General features: G+C 44.4%; 1 protein-coding gene across 9 annotated transcripts in view; it reads left to right on the forward strand.

Annotated features, from left to right (window-relative positions):
* foxp2 (forkhead box P2) overlaps positions 1–25,793 on the forward strand; it is a 96,322-nt gene that overhangs the window by 41,013 nt on the left and 29,516 nt on the right. For 6 of the 9 annotated variants that reach the window (XM_058626137.1, XM_058626141.1, XM_058626140.1 and 3 more), the window contains 2 exons: positions 526–712; positions 18,351–18,440. In XM_058626137.1, the coding sequence (XP_058482120.1) occupies positions 536–712; positions 18,351–18,440 (267 nt within the window). In that variant the 5' untranslated portion in view covers positions 526–535. The remainder of the gene's footprint in view (positions 1–525; positions 713–18,350; positions 18,441–25,793) is intronic. The other 3 variants (XM_058626144.1, XM_058626145.1, XM_058626146.1) reach the window with 1 other exon arrangement.

The raw sequence follows: 25,793 nt of genomic DNA on the forward strand, positions 1-25,793 counted from the left end.
GATATTTCAGGAGTGCCTCACGCGTCAGCTTCTTCGCGTCCTATGTGGTGCCTGGCTGTCTGAGAGTCTATGCAGACATTATACTCATTTCTGAATATTGTTTTTTTTTATTATTTGTTTTTTTTTTGTTTTATTTTTTATTTTGGGAGAAAAAGAATTTCTATTTAAAACAAACTGCGTCATGAAGCAGCACCCTAGATGATTCCTATCCAAATTTCTGTGGATAAAAAAACATTTGCTATATTTGGAAACTCCTCCCGTATAGCACCAGGATGTGCATCTCTTTGTATTGCTTCATTTACACAATGAATGCATAATTGCTCCTCCTGCATCCACCCCCCCACTACCACCACCACCACCCCATCTCCCTTTCCCCCCTCCCTCTTCTTTAAATGCTTTAATTTGCAGAGGGGGACTGAGGGCTTGATAATGGAAGCGTAACACAAAAAAAAAAAAATATAGGAGGGAAGAAGGGGGGAATTGTAACAAGGAGAGCCCTAACTGGTGCCTCTTAATCACTTCTAGGTTTTAAATCATGATGATGCAGGAGTCGGCCACAGAGACAATAAGCAACAGTTCAATGAGTCAAAATGGAATGAGCACCCTAAGCAGCAGCCAATTAGAGGCTGGCAGTAGAGATGGGAGATCAAGCGCTGGTGACACGAGCAGCGAAGTAAGCACAGTCGAGCTGCTGCATCTGCAACAACAGCAGGTAAGTTGTGTTTCTCCCCCGTCTCGTCTCTCTCTGCCATTCTCTCCCTCTCCCGCTCGCTCTCTCTCTCTCTCTCACACTCACTCTGTTGCACCCTCGCTCTCCCACTCTGCTCTCTTCTCAGACAGCGCTCTCTTACTAAGGCAGTAGGCACAAAATGAAATATAGTTTGTTGTTGTGGTGGGTTTGTTTTTGTATTTGTTTGTCTTGTTTATACAGCATAATCTGCTGTTTGCGTGTGCTGCTAAATTTCCTCATTAGTTTGTCAAGCTGTCAGCACATTTTTGCCTGGAGCTGTTGCCTGCAGTTTGACGGAAATGTTTTTTTTTTCCTGCTGGGGGAAAATTTTGAAGTTGTTGATAGATTTTGTTTGTGACTTTGTGTTTTTGCAATGCGAGTACAGTTTGTATAGAGATATTCTTGCAGACATGTAAGGCCGTGTGTGTGTGTGTGTGTGTGTGAGAGTGTGCAGAAGAAAGACAGAGAGCAAGCCTGAGAGACGGTGTGTGTGCGAGCATACAGATGTGTGTGTTTTGTGTGAGTGTGCGTCTGTCATGGCAGTGCTGTATCCACCAGAGGGCCTCCTTATTCGGCACCGGTTGGAGGCTGTAACACACACATGCAGAGGCTCAGGCTCCACCAGCGACAGAGAAACATCTGACCATTTGTATCCATTTCCTTTATTCCACTTTCTGAAATAATTTTGATTATTTTCCATCTTACCATGTGATTATGTATTCTTTAATTTTTTATTTTTTTTTTACCTGGGAGGACTCGTTCAATATTTTATGACCTGTTTTTAATCTCAACATTTGTGCTTTCACTGACTTGGGGCTTCATGTTATGGCCAAAAAACATTATTGTGATGAAACACAATAGATTTTTAAAAGAACGTGTGTTTGCTCCTGAGTGAATGTTGAAATAGCTTCATGTGGACGTTAAATTCTCCCAACAAAAACTTTGACATTTGCAAATTCTAGTGTCTCTTTCACAGTGTATAAACATATCCGATTATATTGTCCCTTTTGTTGTGCTGCTACCGAAGAAAGTGACATTGCAATATCTATTGTTGTTGAAATATTGCCCAGTGCGGGCGGACTCCATGCTTTGTCGTAGTAAGTTAAGGATGAACGCACTCACATTGTGGGTGTGGGAGGCGGTTGCTGGGGGGCAGGAGTTGTGAAAGTCAGTCACCAGCCGAGTAAAGGAGTCAAGTGTCTCTCGTGTCTTTTCACTGTGAATGATGGCTTTGACAGTTTGCCAAAAGAGCAGTGGGAGATGAGGTCAGAGGGCTGCGCTTTAGGTTGGACGGGGATAACGCCGCAGGTTTATAATGATGCGTGCTGTCCTTTAGGTTGGATGAGAATTTCCATGCATGCGTATACTTCTGTGTGTGTGTGTGTGTGTGTTATGCTTGTGTGTCGTTATGGCAGCAGCTGAAGCCCTGGGGTCAGCTTGGTCAGGGCGATACAATAGATGCCGATATGTTGCTGTGTGTGTGTGTGTGTGTGTGAGAGAGAGAGAGAGAGAGATGTATTCAGTGTAGCAAAATAAAGCATGTCCTGCAGGGCCCCCCCCCCATCATCACCTCATCCACCCCCATACCCTGATCTCTTCCTTGCACCCACCGTCCGTCCACCACACAGCACCACAGCGTGCTGCTGGTGGCTGCAGTGGTATCGTCACACTTTGGCCTCGACCCCCATTTATCACCTCTCTGACACTGCTCCCACACACACACACGCGCGATACCCCACTCTTTTTTCCTTTATCTGCCATCGCATGTTTGCATTTGAAGGTGTTAGGTAGGGGACGGCCCCTCTGTCTACGCTGATAATCAGGTAGGAAGGGATTGAGAGCAAGGGGCAAAAGTGGTGTGTAGCTGCACGTTAAATGTCAGGTGATTTAAAAAAAGGAAAATAACAAGCCATATCATAACATGTACTGTAGATAGATGTAAATAGGTTGAGAAATAAGTGATACATGGCTCTGAAATTGCAAGGTTGAGAACTTAATGATGTGATATATAGATCAAAAACATTTTTATTTGGCATACAACTCAAAACAATCACAGCCTTTGCAATTCAGGAATTTTAACGTTATGATGAAATTGTTCGGCCCAAGAGTGTGTGTGTGTGTGTGTGTATGTGACTGTAAAGCAATGAAAGCTGTGCCATTATTAAAAAAAAAAGGAAGAAAAAAAAAAGGTACTCAGAGGGAAAAGCGGCATAAGCATAAAGTGTCTAGTTAAGTCCCTGAGATGGACGTATGGCTAGGAGAAGACTCTGGTGGTGGGTGGGTGGGTGTAGTGGAGTGGATGGTGGGAGGCTATGACAGTGTGCACCTTGTAAAGAGGCCAGCCCAAGCCCTTCTCCCAACCCAGAGACAGACACATTGAAATGAGCAGTCCAGCTAACATGTCTCTGGAGGCTTTTTAAAACAGGGGCCCTGTGCTGTTAACTTCACATGCACTTCCTGTGGTGCGTGCACACGCCGCATCTCTTTGCACAACGAGCTCGGTCCATAGAAGACGATAAAAGATCCCCCCCCCCACCCCTCTTTTTTTTAAAAAGACATTTGTCAGCACAGAGCAGTGCTTTTGTGCAGTTGCTCACGTGGTCTTTTGAGAAAAGGGACTGTGATGTCGGCAGGTTTGTGTAAGTGAATGACGTGTGAATGAAGTATGGATACCGTGTGGTCATATACAGTATGTGTGTGTGTCCTTCCATGCTTATTAGTATAGTATTAGTATTAGTATTATTATTATTATTTTTAATTTTACTTGATTTTTTCGCACCTGTGTCATTATAATGAATTCCACTCAGTGTCTGCTCTTAGTGCATTTTGAAGGAAGGCTGTTGGGTTTAATTTCCCAGCCGCATTTGGAATGACATTGAGTGGTCCAGTGGGTATAGAGGCTCCAGTCTCTCATCACGCTGCTGGGGGGATGATTAATAATAAGCACTGATGAATTCTCCACTGTCCCTGTGGGTTGAGCCATTACCTACTAGCTCCAAAATACCACCTGCAGCTATAATTAGAAAAGCAGCATCTTAAGGTCTCGTCGCCTTAGATTCAGCCACAGTCTTGCGGGACACAGATCAAGTCCAAGGTACACAGGCGCAATTATTTCCATATTCAAATGTTGATAAAAGAGAGGGTTTCATTTTTTTTTACTCGAAATAAATACACAATGCACTTGTTTTTCACCGTACTGTAAGTCACATACTCCGTTATCCATGCATCTGAGTCGCAGCCACTGTGTCACAATTGAATTTCCAGCCCCTAATTTTCTGTCGTGGGTTTCATCACCCCCACCCTCAAGGTTGTCTAAATAGACCTAATTTGATTTGAGATCACAGATTAGATACCCACTGTATCTGATTGCAATTTGCCAGCGACAGATATGTATCAGAGCAAATGATGAATGTTACACAACCCTAATTACTATGCTAAATGATCACTATAAAAGCTGTCTTGTTAAAAAGGAAGGGGAGCAAAAAAAAGTGCTGAGCTTTTATTTCCAATCACTTTATCAGCGACCCTCCACCGGGGTTTTTATGTTTTAATATTATGTGCTGCTCTGTATGTACATTGCAGCCTGGCATTGATCTTTGGATCCATACCATAATGTCCATAATGAGCCTGTGAGTTGATTACAGTGGTCTGTAGACTTAATCCTGCCAGGGTTATCAGTGGAATTGATGAGTCCGTACTCGGGACCACTGCCCCCTGTAAATGGGCTCACTACTGTAGGAAGTGTATTGATATTCAGAGCAAGAGTGAGGCCGTCGGGTCACAAGATCTAACCTAAGTCTTAGTGGTGTTCTTACTCATCCAGAGGAACCCACTCATTGACTTAAAACATATAAAAAGCCCTGCTGTGTTTTCCACAAACAAGACAACAACAAGTCTTGCTGTTGCTTTTTCTTGTTTGGGAGGATAAATATTTGTTTACTCCACCAAAATGCGGTTTATTAGAGAGTGTAGCAGTGAGTTGACGTGTTGGTAAACTGACTGGGTTTGCATTTCAGTGTTTTCCTGAGGCACATGATGCAGCAAAATGCAAACTATCCAGCCCCATTTAAATGACTGCAGCAGTTTGACAGAAATTACAATAAGTGCGCCGAGGTGCCATCTTTCTTCTCGGCTACCCCCGTTGCAACACGAGAGCGTGGCAGTGGTCCAACTTGAGAGTGACAGCAATTAACCTGCCTTCCTAGCTGTTTAGCTGGAGGAAAGAGGAGGGATGAGAAATCTGACAGCAAGTGATGGGTAACATTTAGGGTTTAGGGGCAAATGAAATTTTCCCCAAAATGAAAGTCATTAGGGAGAAAGTTACCCCACAGACAAATGACAAAATTACTTTGTGTGTGTGTGTGTGTGTGCGCGCGCATTTATTTGCCAGACGTGAGCTCACCTTCCTCTTACAACTACTTGAGTTTGTTGTTTAGGTACATACTGTCTGACTCACCTGCCACAAACTAGCCTCAAGCATCACCCTCTCTCTTCTGCCCTTCACCTGCATCTGTCACCCCCACCTACCCACCCACACACACACACACACACAAAAGATGCAAATCTGGGCTTTGCCCTTGAGCATAATTTAAAGGCCTAATCACCCAGACTGTCCCTTTGGATAGAAAAGGGAAGGAGGGAGGGTAGGAACGGTTTCCCTCATTTGCACCCTTACACAAAGAAGCTCATTAGGTTTATCTTTCAGGCCTGAGATTGTCCCCACTCAACTGTGTAAATAAGACACTAGCTCTGGCCTGATGCATCAATCACCTCTCAGGACAGGAGAAAGACCTGCCCTGAAATATGAACAATATTATAAAGGAGTCTTTTGTGAGCCGTCATCATCCGTGTGAAGATAAGGTTTTTCTCTAAAGGCTGGAGAAGTACAAGGGAAGCAGCATAGTGTGTCTTTGTAAAAATTACCCCCCCCCCCACACACACACATTGAAAAGAGCCATCTCCTCATGCCTGACTTTCTGCAGACAGTCCCCTCAGAATAGTACATACAGGCCGGTGACATATAGGCCTGTAGTTCCCCCCCCTGTGATGACACTAAAGATATAGGTTGTGAATGACAGCTATGGCTACTGTTTGCTCACTCTTCCCCAGACAAAACACAGTATTATTCTATTATCTATGCGGATGTCGCCTCGTCCTCGTCCTTCCCCTCCGTCTCTCGCCGTTCCACATATTTTTTTTTCACGCCGTCGCATTCTTCAGCTCCTTTAAACCCGGCCTGTCCATCTATGTTTAAGGCACATTACGTGTGGCCTCCTGGAATTTACAGTGGCGCTCTCCCAGTAACTCCATTTCGCGCAGGAGTCCCCCGAGATCATGGTGAAATGTCAAGCTGCAAGGGGCTTGAAAGAGAGACGAGGAGAAAGGGGACAGTAAGCGTGTGGGGGGGGGGGGAGAGTGAGCGACGGAAGAATCGAGAAGTGAGGATGAGAAAGATATAGCGTGAAACCTGCTGGAAATAGATGCTGCTTATGGGTATTTTATGCTCGAGCAGTCGTGAGGCCACAAGTTGAAGATGACACAGGTAGAGAACCGATCACACTGCGTGCGTTTGAGACAAGATATCAGATACAGAGGTCCGTTCCATGACGAAATCAGCAGTATCAAGTGCATGGACGTCATTTTAGTGGAAACTAAACTGTGAATGCATTCAAAGCAAAGTCAGTTGACGTCCAGCTCAAAGTACGCCTTTTGTTTGACCCCGACACATTCTCTCTTTTGCTTTGCTGCTTCTTTTAAACACATTAGCCCAGTGATAAAGAAACTGGGCCATGGGTTAACCACCTGAGTGTAAATAAGAGGCAGTCACTCAGTAGCCCATACAGTGGCCAATAGTCGTGCAGTCTCCAGCCAACCTAGTGCAGGCCAGGATCAATGGCCACTTCACAACTCATTTCCTTTTACGCCTCCCTAACTGCCCCGCTTCAGCTCTGGGAAATAAATGGCACTGGATCTATAGTCCGCTCACACAAGCGCAAACACATATACAGGCATACACACACACACACACACACACACACACACTCTCTCACACATGCTGTGAAGGACTTGAGCAATTGCTTCAGCTCAATACCCTCCGCAATAATTTATTGGCAAACTGCCTTGGTGGTGAATGGCGTATCATCTTTCGTGGCTTCACAATCGAAAACAGGCATTCTGTCATTGTTTGTTGCCACTCCCCCGTTGTTGGCTTTAACGTAGTGCCAGTCATTAATATGGCTGGGTGGAGTGTTACTGTCACACACACACACACACACACAGCCTGAATACATACATGTAAATGGCTCTGTTTTTTTGCCCTAATGTGGAGTTTAACAGGAAACATGTGTGCTCGGGCGCTTTCTGGTTGCGTGCACGGTAACGCATTGCTGCCTGCTTTTTCTGTACATGGCTCCCTTCCCCCTTTCAAAAAAAAAAGAAATAAAAAAATAAGGCAAGTAGCTTATAGTCATTTGATAGGCCACGACACTGCTATCCATTTAACAGAGCTTAAAAATCCTACATATGCAAATGCCAGGGTGTCTTAAGCTGACAACCAAAAGACAGGATTTGCTAGAAGGCAGCTTTGGAGTGTTGTGAATTTAACAAGCATGTCTAGTATTACAGTTCCTCTCCGCTTTAGTCATGAATAGTAACAAATCAGACTGTGAAACGCATGCCCGATGGTTTGTTGTGTGTACACCGCCACCCTCCCCTTCTCTTACTTAAAATAAAATGACTTAAAATCTGGTTAAGAAGATGACTAGTAAGAAGTAGTAGCATCTGTAATGTCCCTGGGTCTCTAAAGTGCACGCAGAGTCTCTGCTTCCAGGTATTGCATTTGTCAACACTCGGCTGCTCCGATTACCTTCATCCCTGACCCATTTTGGAATACATAAATGGCTCTATCCTTCTCCCAAGTTGTTTGTAGTTGTTACACCACCACGCTGCAAGGGGAGATGCTCTTTGCGCACAGCCTCCAAACATCGTATACATATGTAATAGAGCCAGCCGGGCTCTCGGTCCTCTCTCCTCTTCACAGCTTTTCATACAAATGCGGTAAATAAGCTCAGGCCATGGGGAATTGAAGGCTCCAAACAAACGAACTGACTGACATGTCACTTAGCGCCGGCTTTGGCTCTCTTCACTGCAGGCTTTAGAAGTGAAGCTTCCGGATTTTACAGTGTATCAGTCAAGGTCAAGTCATCCATGTGCTGCCGCCAAGGTGGACTGACGTCTTTATCATTTACGACTTTAACAATAATATTTGCTATGTTTTTTTTTTTGTGAGAAAACAGAACTAGAGTAAAAAGTCTGTGGAGGTAGTTTATGAATCCAAATCTACCGGAGGTTCTCCGAGTGGGTGGGCCGAGAAAGAGATGTCCTCTCATCTGAGGTTAATGGTGGAAGTCAGGGATTCATTGCAGCAGATACAGACAGGCCTACCCTGCAGCCTGCCATTCCTCATCAGGACCTAACCACTGCTTATTTACCCTCACTGGGGGGGGGGGGCTTAACTCGCATGAATTGATCAGCGATAGCACTGGAAAGCTGCTTGTTGTTCCACCCTGATAAAAGTGACACCCGTGAGCATATGCAGAACATGCTTTGTGAGCAAGGCACGGCACTTCAAGCTCGACTAGACACTAAGCTGATACTGGTTTCACGCTTGAGTCCGTGGCGCAAAAAAAAAAAAAAAAAATCTACCAACGGAGGCCCGACGACTTGATTGTTTCTGCATATGCATGTATCAGAAGTTTACAAGATAAATATACATTAGGCAGGTGGCTTGACCATGCGTGGTATTATTCCAGGCGTGCAATTTTCCACGCATTCCATTTTATCATCCATTTCAGCGTGAACGTGATAATCGTAATTTGCTCGAAACGTCAAATGAATGTGGGTTTATTGCCAGAAAAAACGTATTTCCTGGAAGCAGTTTGAAATGTGTGAGGAGAGAACCCCCCCCCCCCCCCATCCAAATCAGTGGAAACTGGACATTAACCTAATTTTCACACTCAGAAGTTGAATATGTTAAATAACCCCCCCCCTTATTTGCTTAGTCTTAATTTTATATTACATTCACCACAGTCCTAAATGATATGTCATTTATCTTTCATACACATTTCAAGTAGAGGTTTTATTTTTTTTAATAACCACTGTAATTGTTCTGTCCTTGTATGGAGTGCTGTGAAGGGAGTGATCATGCTTTTGTCACATTTATCAAAGCTCAAAGGGAGACAAAAAAAATGCAGAAAGGAGGCCCTTTTCTCACATAGCCGAACTAAGTGTGCAACAGAGTGATAAATTTTCTTGTTAGGAGAAATTACATCCACTAACTTGAGCTACTTTAGCATGAAATTGAAAAAGAAGCATTTCTTGCGCATTTCCATTCTTGATTCAATGAAAGATGTAGATGAGCCCTTTGGAAAAGGCGGCGAATGAGAATGAAACTAAAGAAGTATGACTCCGCTCACGCTTGCTTGTTCTCAGAAGCGTGATATGGGATGCTGCGGGAAGAAAAAAAAGGCTTTGTTTATGGAAGTCAGGTTCAGTCAGGCTGGCGGCAGATTAAAGGAAAAAAGTTGAACATATCGCTCTTGTTTGTGTGTGCGGTATATGTTTATGTAGTCACACACGAACCATATCGGGGTTTTTTCACACAAGTATTTGCCCACCTTATCCCAGTTCCCTTCTGTGATTGGGGTAATTCTCACACACACACACACACACTCACAATGCCTGCTAAACATGACAACATATTTTATTCACCAGGCCCATCTCAGTGTAGTATTCTGTTCTGGTGGCGGAGCACTGATTGATAGACACCGGGTGTCAGAGTGGAAGGCAGATAACTGTATCTTCTACTGCTCACTTAAAGGTCAAACACACATCGTTGTAATTGGAATATTCACTAGACTTCCACTGAGGTACAACGCAGGAGGAAGGAAGGAAGGGAGGAAGGGAGGAAGGAGGAGGAGCAGCAGAGGAGAAGATAAGTGTTACATAAGTAAAGAGAAAGTGAAGGTGAACGTGATCCATGGCCCTTCCACAGGCAGATGTAGTGGCTATTTATTGAGTTGATCTTTGGGGGAAGTGTGCTATTCATTAAAAGATATATCACTTTAAATGGAGCGCAGCATCACTGAGGGGACTCGGGGCTAATGGCAAGACAGAGTAGTCGCATAAACTTTTATAAACTACGTAATGACCACTAAACTTCTGCCTTTATTTGCCCTATAGTGGCAGGAAAGAACTGATCAAGTTCCCTCCTCTCACCTGCTTAAAAAAAACCGCACAATTGTGTTGTATGTATGTAGAAGTAAAGAAAATGTTTTGTGTTGTGTGTGTGTCAGCCACAGTCCGTGTTCGCCATGCAGCGGGTGAGGTAAAGACTCAAGGTCACGCTCTCTCTCGTCGCCCCGGCACAGAGTAACACTCTCACTCATGCAGCACTTAACCTCAGATCTGCAGGATGAGACAGACAGACACTCGCGCTATTGACCTGCAACCGCAGAGCTCCCAAGACGAGGTCTTACACACAGGCACTAAACAGGAATACAGGCTTGGATTGCTGGTGTCAACACACAGGCACACAACAGTGGGGCTTTTAATCGACATAAGCCTCTTTTTGTGTGTGTGTGTGTGTGTGTGTGTGTGTTTTATTTGGCACAAAGACGTATGACAGTAGGGCTGCGGAATTAATTGAATCATCAACATTGCCATACAAACTACAAAGTGCAATATGCAAATTGAATGAAAGATACAGACAAAATGTGTTGAGATGAAATTCTGCAGCGCCGCAGGAGTTCTGTGACCCAAATATCTTGGTCTCCAGATGAAAAAATATGTTTTGTTTGTTGACGGATTCCAAAGGGCATCAAATCTTTATGATTTTAATACATTTTCTTCCATTAGAATGACAGGTATATTATATAAAAGTATAATTCCCTTAGTCATACCGTTCAGTACTGCTAACAGTTGTCCAACGCTTGCACCATTGTCCCTAGAATGGCTTTTATTACAGGGATTGACGGAGATGCAGTGTGTGGACCGAATGCCCCTCACATTGTCCAACACAGCACATGTCCTTTCACATGTGAGGTGTGTTTTCTACCCACTGGAACTAGGCTTGGTTTAGGTGTGGCGCGATGCCAGGGCTGAATACTCAGGAGGCCGGACAGACAGGAAATTCATCCACACCAACCCACATGCTCGCTGTGAACTGTCTGCACAATGACCCGCTGTACTCACACACCAGCTCAGGACCAGCGTATTGTCTATTTGTTGTCCAGTGCAATTCATCAAGGCGTTTGTGTTCACTCACACAGTTCCTCTTAGTCACATCTGCATGGGTTCAGACTCGGAGTGCACACGTGAAAGCAATAAAGAACGAGGGCTTTCTTATTTGCCGTGTCATTGTTTGTGCACGTATCTCGTGCACATGTGCACACATTTTTGACACCCCGCCGCATTGATCTTTTCAAGCCGCATGTATTGATATTGGCATTTTGCACAAAAACCGAGTCTTCTGCGGCAGCCGCTTGCTCTCTGGTGCCACAGTCAGATTACCAGTCGCCCCTGGCTATGCTTTTGGAGTGGGAGCCTCTTAATAAGGCCCTGTCAACAAAGATAGACGCACGCTCCATGGAAAAAAAAAAAACAACAACTTCACTGTGTCTGATCTTCTGACAAGATTGATAAGGGAAAAAAAAAAGCTTGCAGTGAAATGCAGTTGTACTTTAATTGTATTTTATCTAACAAAGGTGGTGATCTCAATCTTGTTTATTTATTCAAATGTTTTCAGCAACTAGCTCTTTTTCCTACTTCACCGTTCCAGTTTTTTTTCCAATGGACTAAATGAACTATGGCTGGCTCCAATGCAACATTTCATGTCAGGTATTCATCCAGCTGTGTGACCTCCACTCGCCTGGAACTGCGAAAAAAGCAGAGGGATCATAATCACCTGAAGAGGAAATCAAGCACTTGGGCAGAGAGAACGAGTGTATTATACGGAGAGAATAGTGTCTGTTTGTGTGGGTTTTATGTGGCTGCAGTTTAGGAGTGTGTGTGTGTGGGGGGGGGGTTTGCTATTGCAAAGAGAACACTTGACCTCTCTCTCTCCATCACACAAACACACACAGTGTCCATCTTTAACGAACACATACCTCTCTCTCTCTCTCTCTCTCTCTTTTTTCCGCCCCACACAAATGCCTTTCCCTGTCTCTTCTCTCCCCCTCTGCCTGTCTCTATTTTTCTTCCTCTTCTGTCTCTTTGTGATAGTATATTGTGCAGTTTCTCAGTCGCCCGGCGCTCTAAAGGACTTCCCTAAGAGCAGGCCCCGCGGTAGATAAAAGGCATCGCTGAATGGGCCCTGCTGTCACCTTATCTGAACGTAGCCATACAGCGCAGGTCAGTGTAGAGACTCGCGAAAGCCACCAGCCAGAGACAGACCAAAGGAAGCAGGTGTATTGTTGGGGTAAATTGGATTCCATAAGTAATGAAGCACGGAGGAGATGTATCTAGACAATGGGAGAGAAGTAATGTCTGAAGAACAGAACCATTTAGGAATTGAATGTGGTCCAACTTTCAGACCTGATAATAAAAAAAAAAAAAAAATGCTTAGAATAGAGCTGTCTAGTTTCAAATGTCATTACAGTACGTTTCCATTAATTCTCCCCCCCCCCCCCCGCTAGAACACATACATCGCTGTAGAATATTCAGGTTAGCGAGTGTTAGCATTTGCCGGGAAACGACAGCAGGCCGCGCTCGCTGTTATTGCCGGCACGGCCTCAGCAGACACGTACATACGCTCGTCGTAAACACACACACTTTATCTGCGAGGGGTTAAACAGACCCGTGTTTTGTCTTCGTTAGAGTGGAAATAAGTGCGAGGTTACACAATATGCAGCTCGACGCCCGCCCCCCCCAAGCCCCTCCTACAACCCGCTCACTCATCAAGATCTCTTCCTGGGGTAGGAGTGAGCAAATTCATCTCGTCAGTCCTCCCGGGAGGGTGTAGCTATGCAGCTCTGTTTACTGTGGCAGAAAGTTAATATAAATTTTCATCAGTGGGGGAAGTTTACACATATGATTCTATTTGTCCTTCATTATTAGCACCTGAGTCTGGGCCTGGGTAGGCATAATTGTCTACAGACACAGGCCAAATAGATGCAAGGGAAAGGCAAATAAGCACACCCCAAAATAATTTGATGCTTGTGTGTTACAATCCTTCCACCCCAGGAATTTTTAATCTAGAGAATCAATAAACAAGGGGTGAGTGATGTGTGTGTATGTGTGTGTTTGGGGGGGGGGGGCGCTTGGGAAGATGAGAGGAAGAAATGAATAATGTGTTATGAGCATGTGGAGAGCAGGAGGGAGGGAGGGAGAGAGGGAGGGGGGGGGCAGAGAATAAGAAGTTCAGTTGAATTCCAAGTGGAGCAAAAAGGTGGAAAGGATGTGAGAAGAGCAAGCGATCAATTTGAAAGGTTGGAATATAAGAGACTAATGCAACAAATCAACACAACACCGTGTGTGTGTGTGTGTGTGTGTGTGTGTGTGTGTGAGTGTGTGGGTTCATTTTTTTTGGATAGAAATGTATGCGGGGAGACAGAAGAAGAAGCTGAAGTAGCTGAAAACACGCAGATAGAGATAGCAGAGTGGGACACAGAAGCCCATTGTTCTGCTGGATAGTTTTACCTCAGTCCTGAAGTCCAAGCAGAATCTCCATGGACCTCCCCCTCCCTTTCTTTCCCCTCCCCTGTTCGTTGCAGACTGTTGATTTATTGAGTCATACATTCAAATGCTCATTACGACCACATACTTTCCAAATTCTTCTTTTTTTCTCTCTCTTTTTTTTTCTTTTGTGCAAGTTATTTTTTTCTCTATGAAACACGCGATATCCCAATCTGAGAAATTACATTGTAGGACATTGGTTGTATTTTAATGTACTGCTTGCCACTAAATAACAGGGGCCACCAATGACAACTTCCTCCATTGATTTTAAGAAAATAGGCTCAGAAATGGAACATTCACTTCAACATTAACCTCAACTTTGTGAAATCCCCTCTTTTTAATATTAAGTAAATCCAGTTTTTTGCCTTGTTGGAAAAGCTTCTTCTTTTTTTTTCACTCAACTTGGACACTTTTTCGCAGCCACCATCCTCCCCTATGTGTCTGCAACTGCAGTCAAGGAGTCATTATATTTTATTTCCTTTTTCAAGTACTCAACCATGCAAAGGTGACTAAATCCACATGTGTATTATGCTCTGTGGTGGCTTTGTGGAGCCAGTATGGGAACTGCATCTGCAGCCGTTATTGAGGCTCCAGTTCTGACCTTTATGAAAGCATATCTTTGGCTGGGTTACTTGCACTTGGATGGAATCAAAATGTGCACACATCAGGAAATGGCCTTATGTGTGCAGCGGCCTCTGCTCCTTTTTGTCCGTGTTCCCTGCTTGCACTCTTGAGTTTGTTTTCACAAACTCACACCCCACTTCTGCATTCATGCGTTGTTTGAGACAGCTTATCCTTCTCCCCTTCCTCTTCTCATTTGTCTATCCTCTCTCCAGTCAACCCCTTAAAATCTGTTTCCATCCATCCATCCATCCATCTGCCCTTGATCCACTTAAATAAGACGATGGGGTGTAAATATGGTGTCAGTGTACATCTCCACTGTAACCATCTGATCGGCCTTGTTTGTTTGTACAGTTAAACACTTCCTCTTTTCCACCTCTCTTTTTATTCCTCCCCCCTCCTCCTTTATCTGTGGAGGGTGGAGAGATAAGCTTGTGTGTGTGTTGGAGTTGTCAAAGCTGTCAGCATGACTTGAGTTGTTCTGGCCAAAAGCCGAGTGTTTCACAACAGCCCTCTTGACAGCTACACAAACACACACAGGTCTGATAATGTTACCGCGGCCCCTGACTAATTTCTTATTGATCAACAATTTCTTACGCCGTTTGTACGGCTACTTTGTGGAACATGAGATCATCCCGCCGACTTATTTCATACCTGTGTCATCATTCACAACATCAGCTCTGTCCCCTAATAACGACAACTCCCAGTGTGACCCGGGCGAGGGAGGGAGTGATCAGCACTGTCCAAACACATTGTCACGGTCGCCACAAATACATCCAATTCCGATGTCGTCTCCTGGTGGATTTCAAAGAGTGACATTCTTCGTGGATGGCTTATTTCGAGCTGGCACTCCACCTCCATTACACACAATAAGCAATCTGGAGATTTGTTATGGTTTGGCCCGGTATTGCAGGGTTCGCTAATGTATTTCATGCTTGTTTAAGATCTTTGCATGCTCCTTACAAAGGTGCATTGTGATGTGTGTTCCTTATTACCCTGTTTTGTATAGACTCAAAACACTGGGACATGAGAGAGCAGAGAATGGGGGGGGGGGATGAATGGACTTTTTTCCTCTTGCATCCCCTCTCCATCACTCTCCTCTCACTCCCTCCTTTTTCGCCCTCTCCATGCCTATTAATGTGGCAGAGGGATGCCTGTGTAAACATTCTTGTTTCTTAGTCAGTTTCAGCATAATAGTTGCCTGTATCGCCTTTCTCCTGACCTCACTATCTGAAACCAATTACGGCAGATCCATTTGGGCTGAATCTTATTTTCATAAGGATCCCCGTGTCGCGGTCTTCGCCGCTTTGTGTGTTATTTTCCCTCATCTTATTTTCTTCCTCCTTCCCAACCTCAGTGATGGATATCAACATCAAATATGCCTCTGAGTGCCTTGTTATTTATATAGCAGGATATTTTTCTCTTACTCCCTCTCTCCCTCTCTCCCTCTCTCTCACTCTCCCCTTTCTGTCCAGTCGACTCTCTCATTCTGAAGAATGTGTCACATTGTGCTGTTTATACAATGTGTGCATTAATAGACTGAGGATGTCATTTTTCCGTGCATAGAAACCCAGGTTAAATAGACGGCGCTTCTGCACTTCTCTCCGTCTGTGTTCTCGTCTGCTCCGGCTGCTCTTCAGCAAACTTTTGATGACTTTTCTTGGCATTTGGTGCTTTCTTTGTGCATGGAGATGGGCTCCGGCTTGCCGTCTATGTAGAGTGAGGAGTGGGTGGCACAAATTGGTGCTTTTTACTGTAATGGCTGAATACTCTCAAGCCAGTGAAAGTGAGGGGACAGGAGTTGTTTTTTTTTTTTTCTTACCTTAAATATAGGAAAGAAATGGCTAACCCCACTTCCACTGAAGAGGTGACAGACAGTTGGCAAACCACTCTGAAAAAAACATTTCGTCCGTCATTAATAAGGTCTGTGTTATGTTTGGAGAAGTGTCTCTAAGCGCTCTGTGCAGACTTCTTTTTTAATAACCCAGTGTCGTTGATCGCCCAGCTTCACCCCTCTGAATCACCTTCACTTCCTCTGTGTTTACTGTGTTTATTGGTCGTGCAGATAAAAAAAAACCCAACTTATTTGTACTAATATATTGAGCATCTCTTTTGACTTGAACTTGAGCGCAGTGAGTCATTATTGATTCACATGTGAATAAACTTTTCCTTCAGGCAGCTGCAGGACTCAATAAGCCTTATAATTACTCTGATTCACCAATTGTGCCTAGATAATTTGGTCTTGTTTTAATTACTAAGGTGCTCGGCTACAAGGAACCTGTTTTGTCTTTTGTGTATGGTTAAAAGCTCCATTTTTGGGAACTCCGGTTCTGTCCAGTTCGGAGCGTTATAGTAACACGACGGGACATTTGTTTTGCAGTTGGCAGAACATAAACAATAAAGAAACAAAAGAAAACAACGGAAATGGACACAGCACAACCAATGGCTTGCACGTAGAACAAAGAATGACATTATTTTTTATCTCTTACTTTTGAGCAGTAGTGTTGTATAGTAGAAAAAGTAGTGTATATATAAGCAACTTTTTGCATGTGTGTGTGTGTGTGATTGTTTCCAGAGGGAAAGAAGGCCATGGCTCAACTTACAGATGTCACTGTCCCCACACACACACACACACACATTTACACACATATAAACCTGTGGCGACTAGGTCTCCTTTTACCAAGGAGACAGATCAATGCAGTTAGGACCCAGTTCCAGTGTAATGTTTGTTTTCTTTACTTCAGAAAGTCTGGCTCCTCCTGAGCAGCCAGACAGACAGATTCACCACCTCTCCATGCACCCCCCCACCCCCCCGCATCTCTGTCTTTTCATAATTGATCAGGGGGTGGCTTCGTTCCCTGAGGGGTTAAGACGTGGCAACTTTTTTCCTTCTTCCTCCTCTCCCTCTCTCTCTCTCTCTCTCCCCTGTCTTCTCCTCCTGTTTGCTCAGGATCTCAATGTACTAGTTCAAACATTGTTCCCACCAGCTGGCAGAGCTGCGCCATATGCACGCCCTGTCAAGGCAGCTGTTGTCATGGATACTGGCAAGCGCCAGAAAATAAAATGAGCACCCCTGATTCTTCAGGAAGTGTCACTCGCCATCTGAGTTTCATTTCTTCCTTACTTCTCCACCTCCTTGTCCCCTTCTTTCTTTATCAAAAAAACATCTGTGAAGTTGTTGTGTTGTTGTATGTGTGAGTGTGCACGCACAATTCCCCCCGTCTCCCCCGTTCCTCCCACTTGATGCTCGTGAGCCTTAAGAATACCAGGTATATGAGTGTGTGGAGCAGGAGCAGCAGTAGTAGCAGCTGTGCACAATGTTCTTTTTCTACCGGCCTCTTTTATCCGCCTGCTCTTGAAGAATCAGAGTGAAGCTGCTAGCCCAGCTGCCGTCGTACCTGTGAAGCTAGAGCTCGCTCATCACACACATTCAGTACACACACACACACACACACACACACACAGCCGGGCAAGGAGCAGATCTGTAATCCCATCAAACCCTGGAGAAATAAGTCGCCACATCTCAGCCCCTGTGATTCTAATCGTCTTGATATCTGGCACAGCCGTCAAACAGGATCTGGTGACAATTTCGACAATTAACAAATGTGATTTTTCTAATTCCACATTCCGCCGTGTGTGTAAACGGCTGTGAGTTTTCAGGCAGGGAACGATATCTCTCTCTTTATCTATCGACTGATAGTTCTCTCCATCTATCAGGCGTTCCTTTGCTCGTAAGCACCTTTAATACATAGTGTAAAAACCTGCGCTGCCGGTTAATTCCCTCTAAATGTAATCTGATGTTGATTTTTTGTCAACTTTAATTACAGCTCCCAGAGACACTTCACGTGGCACTGCCTCTACTTCAAATTCATATTATGAATATGCAAATGTGGCAGTCATTTGCAAAGAGAAGTGGGTATTTCAGTTGAGCACACACTAGACAGGTCAATTCTACTGACGCTCGCAAACCCCGCCCCCGCTCTCTTCTTCTGGGTTTTTCCGGACAATCTCTGTTTATCCGTGATCACAGCTCTACGTATTGTCACCAAAACACATCTCTGATGTCATTTTGACCAGAAAGACAAAAGCAGCGGGCGATATTTGACATGGTTTTCAGTCGGACACGAGTTATCGCTGCTGTCACTTTGAGGAAATCTAATCTAAAAGCACAATCTCGAGTTTATTTTCCAGTGTCTCTGTTACTCCTCCCCATCTTTCTGCTGCTTTTTTTCACACAACCTTTTTTTATGTGTTCTTTTCTTCTCAGGCCATACAAGCAGCGAGGCAATTACTCTTGCAGCAGCCAGGCAGTGGCCTGAAATCTCCAAAGAGCCAGGACAAGCAGCGTCCACTGCAGGTAAAGCAGCTTCCCCGTCTAATCTCTTAAATCCATCCATAATACATGCTCCTGTGAAAAGAAGATTTCCTCTGCTCCACAAGTGTGTTTGACTTGCCAACGCAATCCTCGAAAACCTGTCGTCGGAATCCTAAAGCTGGACAAGCCAGTCCCCCAGGAAGTTAAGTGTCACACAGACACGGGGACAACACAATAAAGACAAAGCAGAAAGATTTAAGTTTTCCTTTCTGAATGTACACGCAGCGCTTTAAGGCACTTGATCCATTAAACTGGTCCATAATTTAAAAACTTCAACTCCATCCAAAGGTTATTGGGTTGGAGGACATATCTGATCCATATGCTTTCCTAACAAGATCCATAGTGTTGTTGACATGAAGTGTCCAGAGGTTAGATATTATTTGAGAAGACATCTCACAGCTAATTTTATCTGCCTGTCAATTCCACTCTTCAACACTAATTTAGCGTATTGATTCATAGAGCCGTCTATTTCTGTTGTCAGTGATTTTCGAAAAGGTCACACTTGTTTACATATGCACACACACACACACACACACACGCACGGGAACAGTCGCACGCCGACTACACACTCACACATATATGCACATTAACACATTGCCCTGAATCCTCTTCTTTTCCCAGCGTTTGTGTTTTTTTTCACACCAGCAAGTTTTTTTTTCTTTCATCCTGCTCCATAAAGTCTCAAATTACGTAAGGGCCCTTGACATGCGCTCCGTGTTTTTATTATAAGTCGCTTTCCTTTTTATATTTATTTTTTTACCCCCGTTTGGAAATGAAAGTGTGGGAGTCTGTGCCCTCCACTCGGCTAATAAGTAATATCAAGGAGCAGCGGTTCACCTCATTAGAAGCGCCGTGCATTTCATTAATGACAGGGAAATTGGCGTTAACCTCACCCCGATGATATTTTCACAGTCTAACAATGGCGACGCCTTCAATTGGAGTCACACCCCTGTGTACCTAATTACACACTGGCGAGCAGATAAGGTTGGCGAAGACTCCGTCTGGCTCTTGCGTTCCAATAATTGCGCCTCATCGAGAGCATTAATAGTATTGTTTTATTCACACACAACAGCAAATTATCAATATACTGTATTTCCAAAGGCTGTTTGTGTGTTTTTTTTATTTATTTAGCTGCGGGGGGAGGAAAAAAATTGTGAATTGTGAATTAAACAAACACTCATGGCCTATGTGGCCAGAAGTAAATGGATTTAAACAAATAGGATCCCGATCTACAAATGCCTCCGTAGTCGCCGCGTACAATACATACATAGCAGAAAGAACAATATTGAATGAGAGCGGCGTGGGTGCATGATAACCGTCAGCCCATGTCCAAGCCCCTGCCTCTAATAAAACCAGCACATGGTAAATATTCAATATTTACATTTGCTTACTCCCATCCCGGATCCGCGTTGGCAATATGAATCGGTGTGCGGCTCGTAGGCCCCTGCGCACGGGCCTGTCCTCAGCTCCCCAACTAATCCGTCTGTGGATCCAGCCTTTATTAACATCCTTTATAACATCAGTTCATCTCTGTGCTCCACAAAAGTTACCATGCAGGGCTTCATACCATGTGAGACGCCACTGACGCCGCAGAGATAAACACCAGCGGCTACGTGGGCTTGTGGTGCATTGTGGTTCAACAATTTTGAATCCGTTCATTTCAAATGACATTTTCGCTGCCATATTCAATCGTGCAAATGTCCCATTTAAAGCAGAAGAAAATATATTTGAGCTGTTTTTTATTGTTCTTGTCAGTACTGTATTGTGTGCTTGTCTTGAGGGAGTTCCACCAGTTAATCTGCATTATTTACCTGGATTACGAGGCCACAAGGAGTGGTAAAGTGCAATATTTTATTAGCTGTGTGGCTTGATAAGAGACAGTGGCAATCAAGCGACAGTGTTTCCACTGGAGCAATCGCAGGGATTGATCCCCATGTATGATATCGCAGCAGAAAGTGGGAGAAGGATTAATATCATCATGACATCCTGCTTATGGCGGCGATGCTCATAAATCCTCTGCTGGTCTTTTTTTTTTTTTTTTCCTCTTGTTCTCCCGTCTTTGGTATTTAAGAGCAGGAAATGATCCATAGATCATGGCATGTAAATTATTTAGTACACAAGCATCTAAGTGCCCCAGCTTGCAGTTTTAATTACGCGTATTAGCAGCTAAAGGCTCTCGCTTGACTAATTCTATCTGCTCGCTCAATGCCGCTTCTCAGGAGCTGATGATGCAGAGGCAGGCAGCTATGGCATCCACATGCGTACAAACACACATACAAACACACGCGCGCGCACACACGAGCTGCTTCTCCACATTTGCGTAATGTGACAGGTCTATTATTACACAGTAAGCCCACGGGAGCACTCAATAAACACCTATTTCTCCCTGTAAATCCCCCTGCCTCTGCCATGCTGCTTACACGGCTCTCCCAAGGCACACAACACCCTCTCCGCTCCTCACTTTTCTCTTCTCTGTGGCAATATCTGTCCTCTGAAAGGCATTTATACACTGACATTTAGAATACAAATAAAGAAACGCGGACAAGGAGAGGCGGAGAGGATTACAGAGGCCTATGAATCTGACAGTTGTTTCTGTCGCACGCACGCACTCGCACACGTGCATAATGCAGCCTGCGCTCGAGCAGAAACAGAGGCTCGCTTGCACACACGCTTGAAGTTACTTCCAGAAGTTGTGCGAGTTGTTTGTTGGTGACTTTATAGATCACCACCTGAAGAGGAAGAGCTGGATTCTTCATTCTAACACTATGACACAACCACTGCTTTTAGATTTCAGGCCATATCAAACTTGAAAAGTTGAATGGATCAGCGAACAGTCGCTTTTTGCTGGCATTGCACGTGGCAGCAGCGTGAGTGGCAGCTAATCACAGACACTCAACCACATCCGTCACTACACTACACGGTACTCGCTACAAGACTGATGATGACCTCCGTCCAATTTGGTGCAACACTCCAGTCAAAGTGTGCATGGAAAACACATGTCGTGGTTCAATGTTGGTCTGTGGATGTGAAGTGATTCACTCTAGTTCTCATGCTCAGACCCCGTCACTTTGGCCGCGGGCACTGGGCTCGTCCAAGGAAGTGTCACACTTTTAAAGGTCAGGTCCGCGCGTCTCCTCAGTGAGCCAATATTATCTCGATAGCAGCTCTCATCTGCTTATTGGCTTCTATCCGGGAACACACACACACACACACACACACACACAGATACAGAGGAAAAGGGCTGCAACGCTAGGCTTGAATGTGGCTTAGCTGACTCCCAACTTGCATGGCTAAAGGATGGCAGTTCACATTTACATTTTCGAATATATCTCTCCCCTGCATCCCCTCTGGTTGCATCTGAAAATAGAGAAAAATTATCACAGTGAAGGGAGGGGAAAGAGGGGGGGGGGGGTTATTATGTTATTCATGAGGAAAACTTCTGTTGACTCTAAGAGAGAAAGAGAAAAAAATTGTCAGCACATTTTAAGTCAAACACCCTTGGTTACTGCTTTTGTTACCAGAAAACAAGATTTTTTTTTTTTCATTCCCCATCTCCCTCCCTACCTCTCGTTTTCCCTGCGTTTACAACACCTACAGGACAAGATTGCTAAATTGCGAGGACAGCGCAGGTTCATCATTGTGATGCAAAAGAAGTTGAAATGCAACCCCAAGGCAAGGTAGCTGAGTTTGGGGGGGGGATCAAGAGAAAGTGAGGGGGGATGGGGGGGGAGACATGGATAAAAAAAAAAAAAAAGTAGCTCAGACCTTTGATGTAGCAGCAACAAATTTACCTTGTGACAGAAGATACATGGGTGCAATAAACGAGTTATACCAGCCCTTACACATGCAATCTGATGATTCTGGCCAGGGTGTTAATTGGATCCTAACTGGCAGATCTGATACGCCCGGGCCCCGGTGGTGAGCGGGAAAGCCTTTCCAAGTGATGAACTATAATTCACTGAGCTGCTTGAAGCACTTGTAATTTACTGTGTGTCACTGATGAAGAGGCTGATCCAGTGGAGGCCATATTACCTGCAACATCAGAGGGAAATGCCCCCCCCACCCCCCCCCCCCCCACAATCCAATACCTCTCCTACTTGTGCTCTCTCGCTCTCACTTTCTTTCTATTTCAGCACTCTTTGCTCTCTGAACTTTCTTTTCTAATTCTCTCTCTTTCTCTCCCCCCCCCACTCGTCTTGGAATTCAAACACCCGCGGGGGGGAAGGCATTAGTCGGGAGTGAGTGTTGCCAGTGCCATGATAAAAGTGTGACAATTTGGACTGATAATGACACAAACAATGTGTACAAGCGATGCCACACCGCCACACTGTTGTACACAATGTTTGTGGGGGTGTAATCAATGACTATCTGCATGTAGAGATAAATCAATATGGAAATTGTGCTAAGCCCCTCTCAATCTCTTCGGGGCTTTTTATTAGAGGCTTTTACATGATGGGTCTTTATGTTATGATAAATTGCACTTCCCGCGCACTGCTTCCTCAGTGCTATGGAAATTGATTTAGGAAAACATTTAGTAATCTGCTTAGCTTCAGTCCTGACAATCTTGAGTATTGATCTCCCTAAGCTGAAAACACGACATGCATTTGAGTGAGTGCGGCTCACATGTATGCCTCTGTGATTTCCACGCATGTAAACACTTCCGCGCTTCCTTTGCGTACAACACACTTTTCATCCTCGGAGTGAGGCCTCTATCCGGCCAACTGTGCCCGTAAGCCTTGGTGGTCCTCAAGTGGAGAAACCCAGCTATCAATCTTGTGGTTACATTTGGTGTTAATTGGCTTAGTTCTGTAAATGAGAGGTCAGAAGTCCATTAACCACAAGGAGTGTTGAGTTTGGGGCCTGCGTCTCCTGAGCTGCTCCAGAGATCGAGATGAGACGAGGAACTAGAGGGCGGCAGCGGTGGCGTTTCACCCGTCTTTCATGATTTCTCTCTCCTCCTAAGTGTAAAATGAAGCTCGTGGTTTAATTAGCGGTGACGCTCCCTGACAAGGATCCACAGTAATTACCAACTAGGACTCTTCCCATTTTTCATTGCATTTATCTTCGCCGGGTCTGTAGCGCAGCTCAGTTCCTGTCCAGTGCGACAAGAATAACCTTTGTCATTGATAAGCGCCACGTTCGCTGCCCCCCTGCGATGTTTATGGGCGACACAAGGTTCCCATTGCTGAGAAATTGAATAACGGGAATTTCTCTCAGCCCACCATTGATCGTTTGAGTTTGAACTCTGACGCGCCACTTATCTCCCGCTTTTGGTATTCCGAGTTTACATTAAAAAAAAAAAAACTCAGTGCTACAGTGCTAGAAAGATAAAACACCACTGTGTGGAGTGGGTATAATTGCTTGACATGCATTTGGCCATTAGCCAGGCTAGTTAGAGGCAGGCAGTTGTGGTAGTCAGGAAGAGATGTGGTGTTTTGCATGTAATGACAGAATGCACTGTTAAATCAAAAATAACAAGGGTCTTAGGCACCGGCTTTGCCTGGAAGAGATACCGGGCCTCTGCAGAAGAACTTGACCTTTTGTGAGGCAGTTGGAGAGGCTGGTTACGGGGGCTGCCAGCGTGATAGGGGTGGCGTAATGATCTCCTTGTTGTGGTGCGGGCCCCGCGCCAATGTTTTCACATCAGGAGCTAATTTAAAGGTCCTTTGTTTTGCTTTCCAACTTAAGAGGGCAAACCACCTGGCTTTAAAGTTCATGTCAATACAGCTCAGTGTTCACTTTACGAAAGGCACATAAACAAATAGGGCGGTCAGATAGTGTTCATGATTAAAAAACAAGCATGTTTCCCTAGAAGGAAGGAGAGACATTCAAATGACTGTCCAAAGCTCATTTGGAGGCAAAAGGAAGCACCTTTTAAATGATGAAGGTCCCCAGTGACCACCTCAGCTGCAATTAATGTTAAACTATTTAATCAACCCCATTCATTTTTTTCTTTTTGTGGTGTGTGCCACTACTGGAAATGTATCCTTTTGAATTACAGAGAAACACAGGCATACCCCAATAGGATATCATGGCTCCTCTTCTATGAAAGAGAGTCTATTCACAGTGTGTGGATGTTTATGCCACTGCCATCATCGAGTAAATGCTCATTAATTTTATCCCTTCGTGGCAAAATCATTTCTGGGAGAGGCAATTCAGCCTCCTGTTCCTTTCAATTCACCACTCCCGTCAATCAAGCCCTCATGCCGTTTCCCGCAGAATGGAGGTGTTATATTCCTGCAATTATCATGTCATATACTCGAAAATGTAAATGAACGTGTGTGTAAAATTAAATTTATGGGTTGTCAGTGAAGAATAAGAACCAGGAGAGCAATTACTTATCTGCTTTCATCTTGGAGCCTCTGATACGTCAAGCAGAAAAGCATGCAGTTAAATGCTGGAATTAGCATTATGCTGCACTTCACAATGGACGTGGGCTAGTGCCTTTTCCCCCCTCGTTTTCTTCCCCATGCCTTTTCCTTCCCTTCTTTTTTTGTTTGGAGCAGTCACGAAATGAAGATTATTATCACCCATTGCATTTCTGAAAAAGCCAATCAAGGTGAAAGAGGAACTTGCCTATTCCATAACGTTTAGCCGATTGCTGTTGATATTTACGTCCGTTTCATCCAGCATTGTTGTCGATTCTGCGTTGTTAAATTCGCACCTATATCGGTGAGATGCTTTTATTTCACCACTCTCCCGTCGAAGAGAAATAATACATGGGTGCGCATACATTTGTGTTTAATCCCGCACGTATAGGCCCACATCTCTTTTGTGAACCAAAACATCTTTGAGCCGGCATCCAATTAATAGTCTTAATGAGTGCATCTCTCATGTTGTTTCTCAGCTGCACTCGTCCCATTGTCATGGCATCCAACACAAAACCGGGAGTGACTGCAGGGGTAATTACTTACCTAGCGAATGTAGCTTCAAGGGTTAATAACATTGAAGGTGTAAGCACAGCATTTGCATAATTACACACAGACTGTTTAATTTGCAACTTTTGACGGCTTTTGTTCGGCACCTTGCTTATTGTGAATGCATTTTCTTTCTTTTCTTTTTTTTCCTTTTTTTTCTGTACGCTCCCATGTTGAGGAGAAGAAAGAAGATGTACCACCACAACATCCTCCTCCTCCTCCGCCTCCTCCTCCTGCTTGTCCACCTTAGATGGAGTCCCTTCTCTCTAAGACCCTAATGAACAATAGAGGCAGGATTTGTTTGAATATGAATATGAATGTGCAGCAGGGCCGGCTGGAAGTTGACCTTCAGCTGTGATTTTCAGTTCATCAGGATTAGTCAAGGCGGGCGATCAGGAGCCACTAATGCATAATGACT

Source organism: Solea solea, chromosome 3 (assembly GCF_958295425.1).
Source record: "Solea solea chromosome 3, fSolSol10.1, whole genome shotgun sequence".
In the NCBI taxonomy this organism is placed as follows: Eukaryota; Metazoa; Chordata; class Actinopteri; order Pleuronectiformes; family Soleidae; genus Solea; species Solea solea.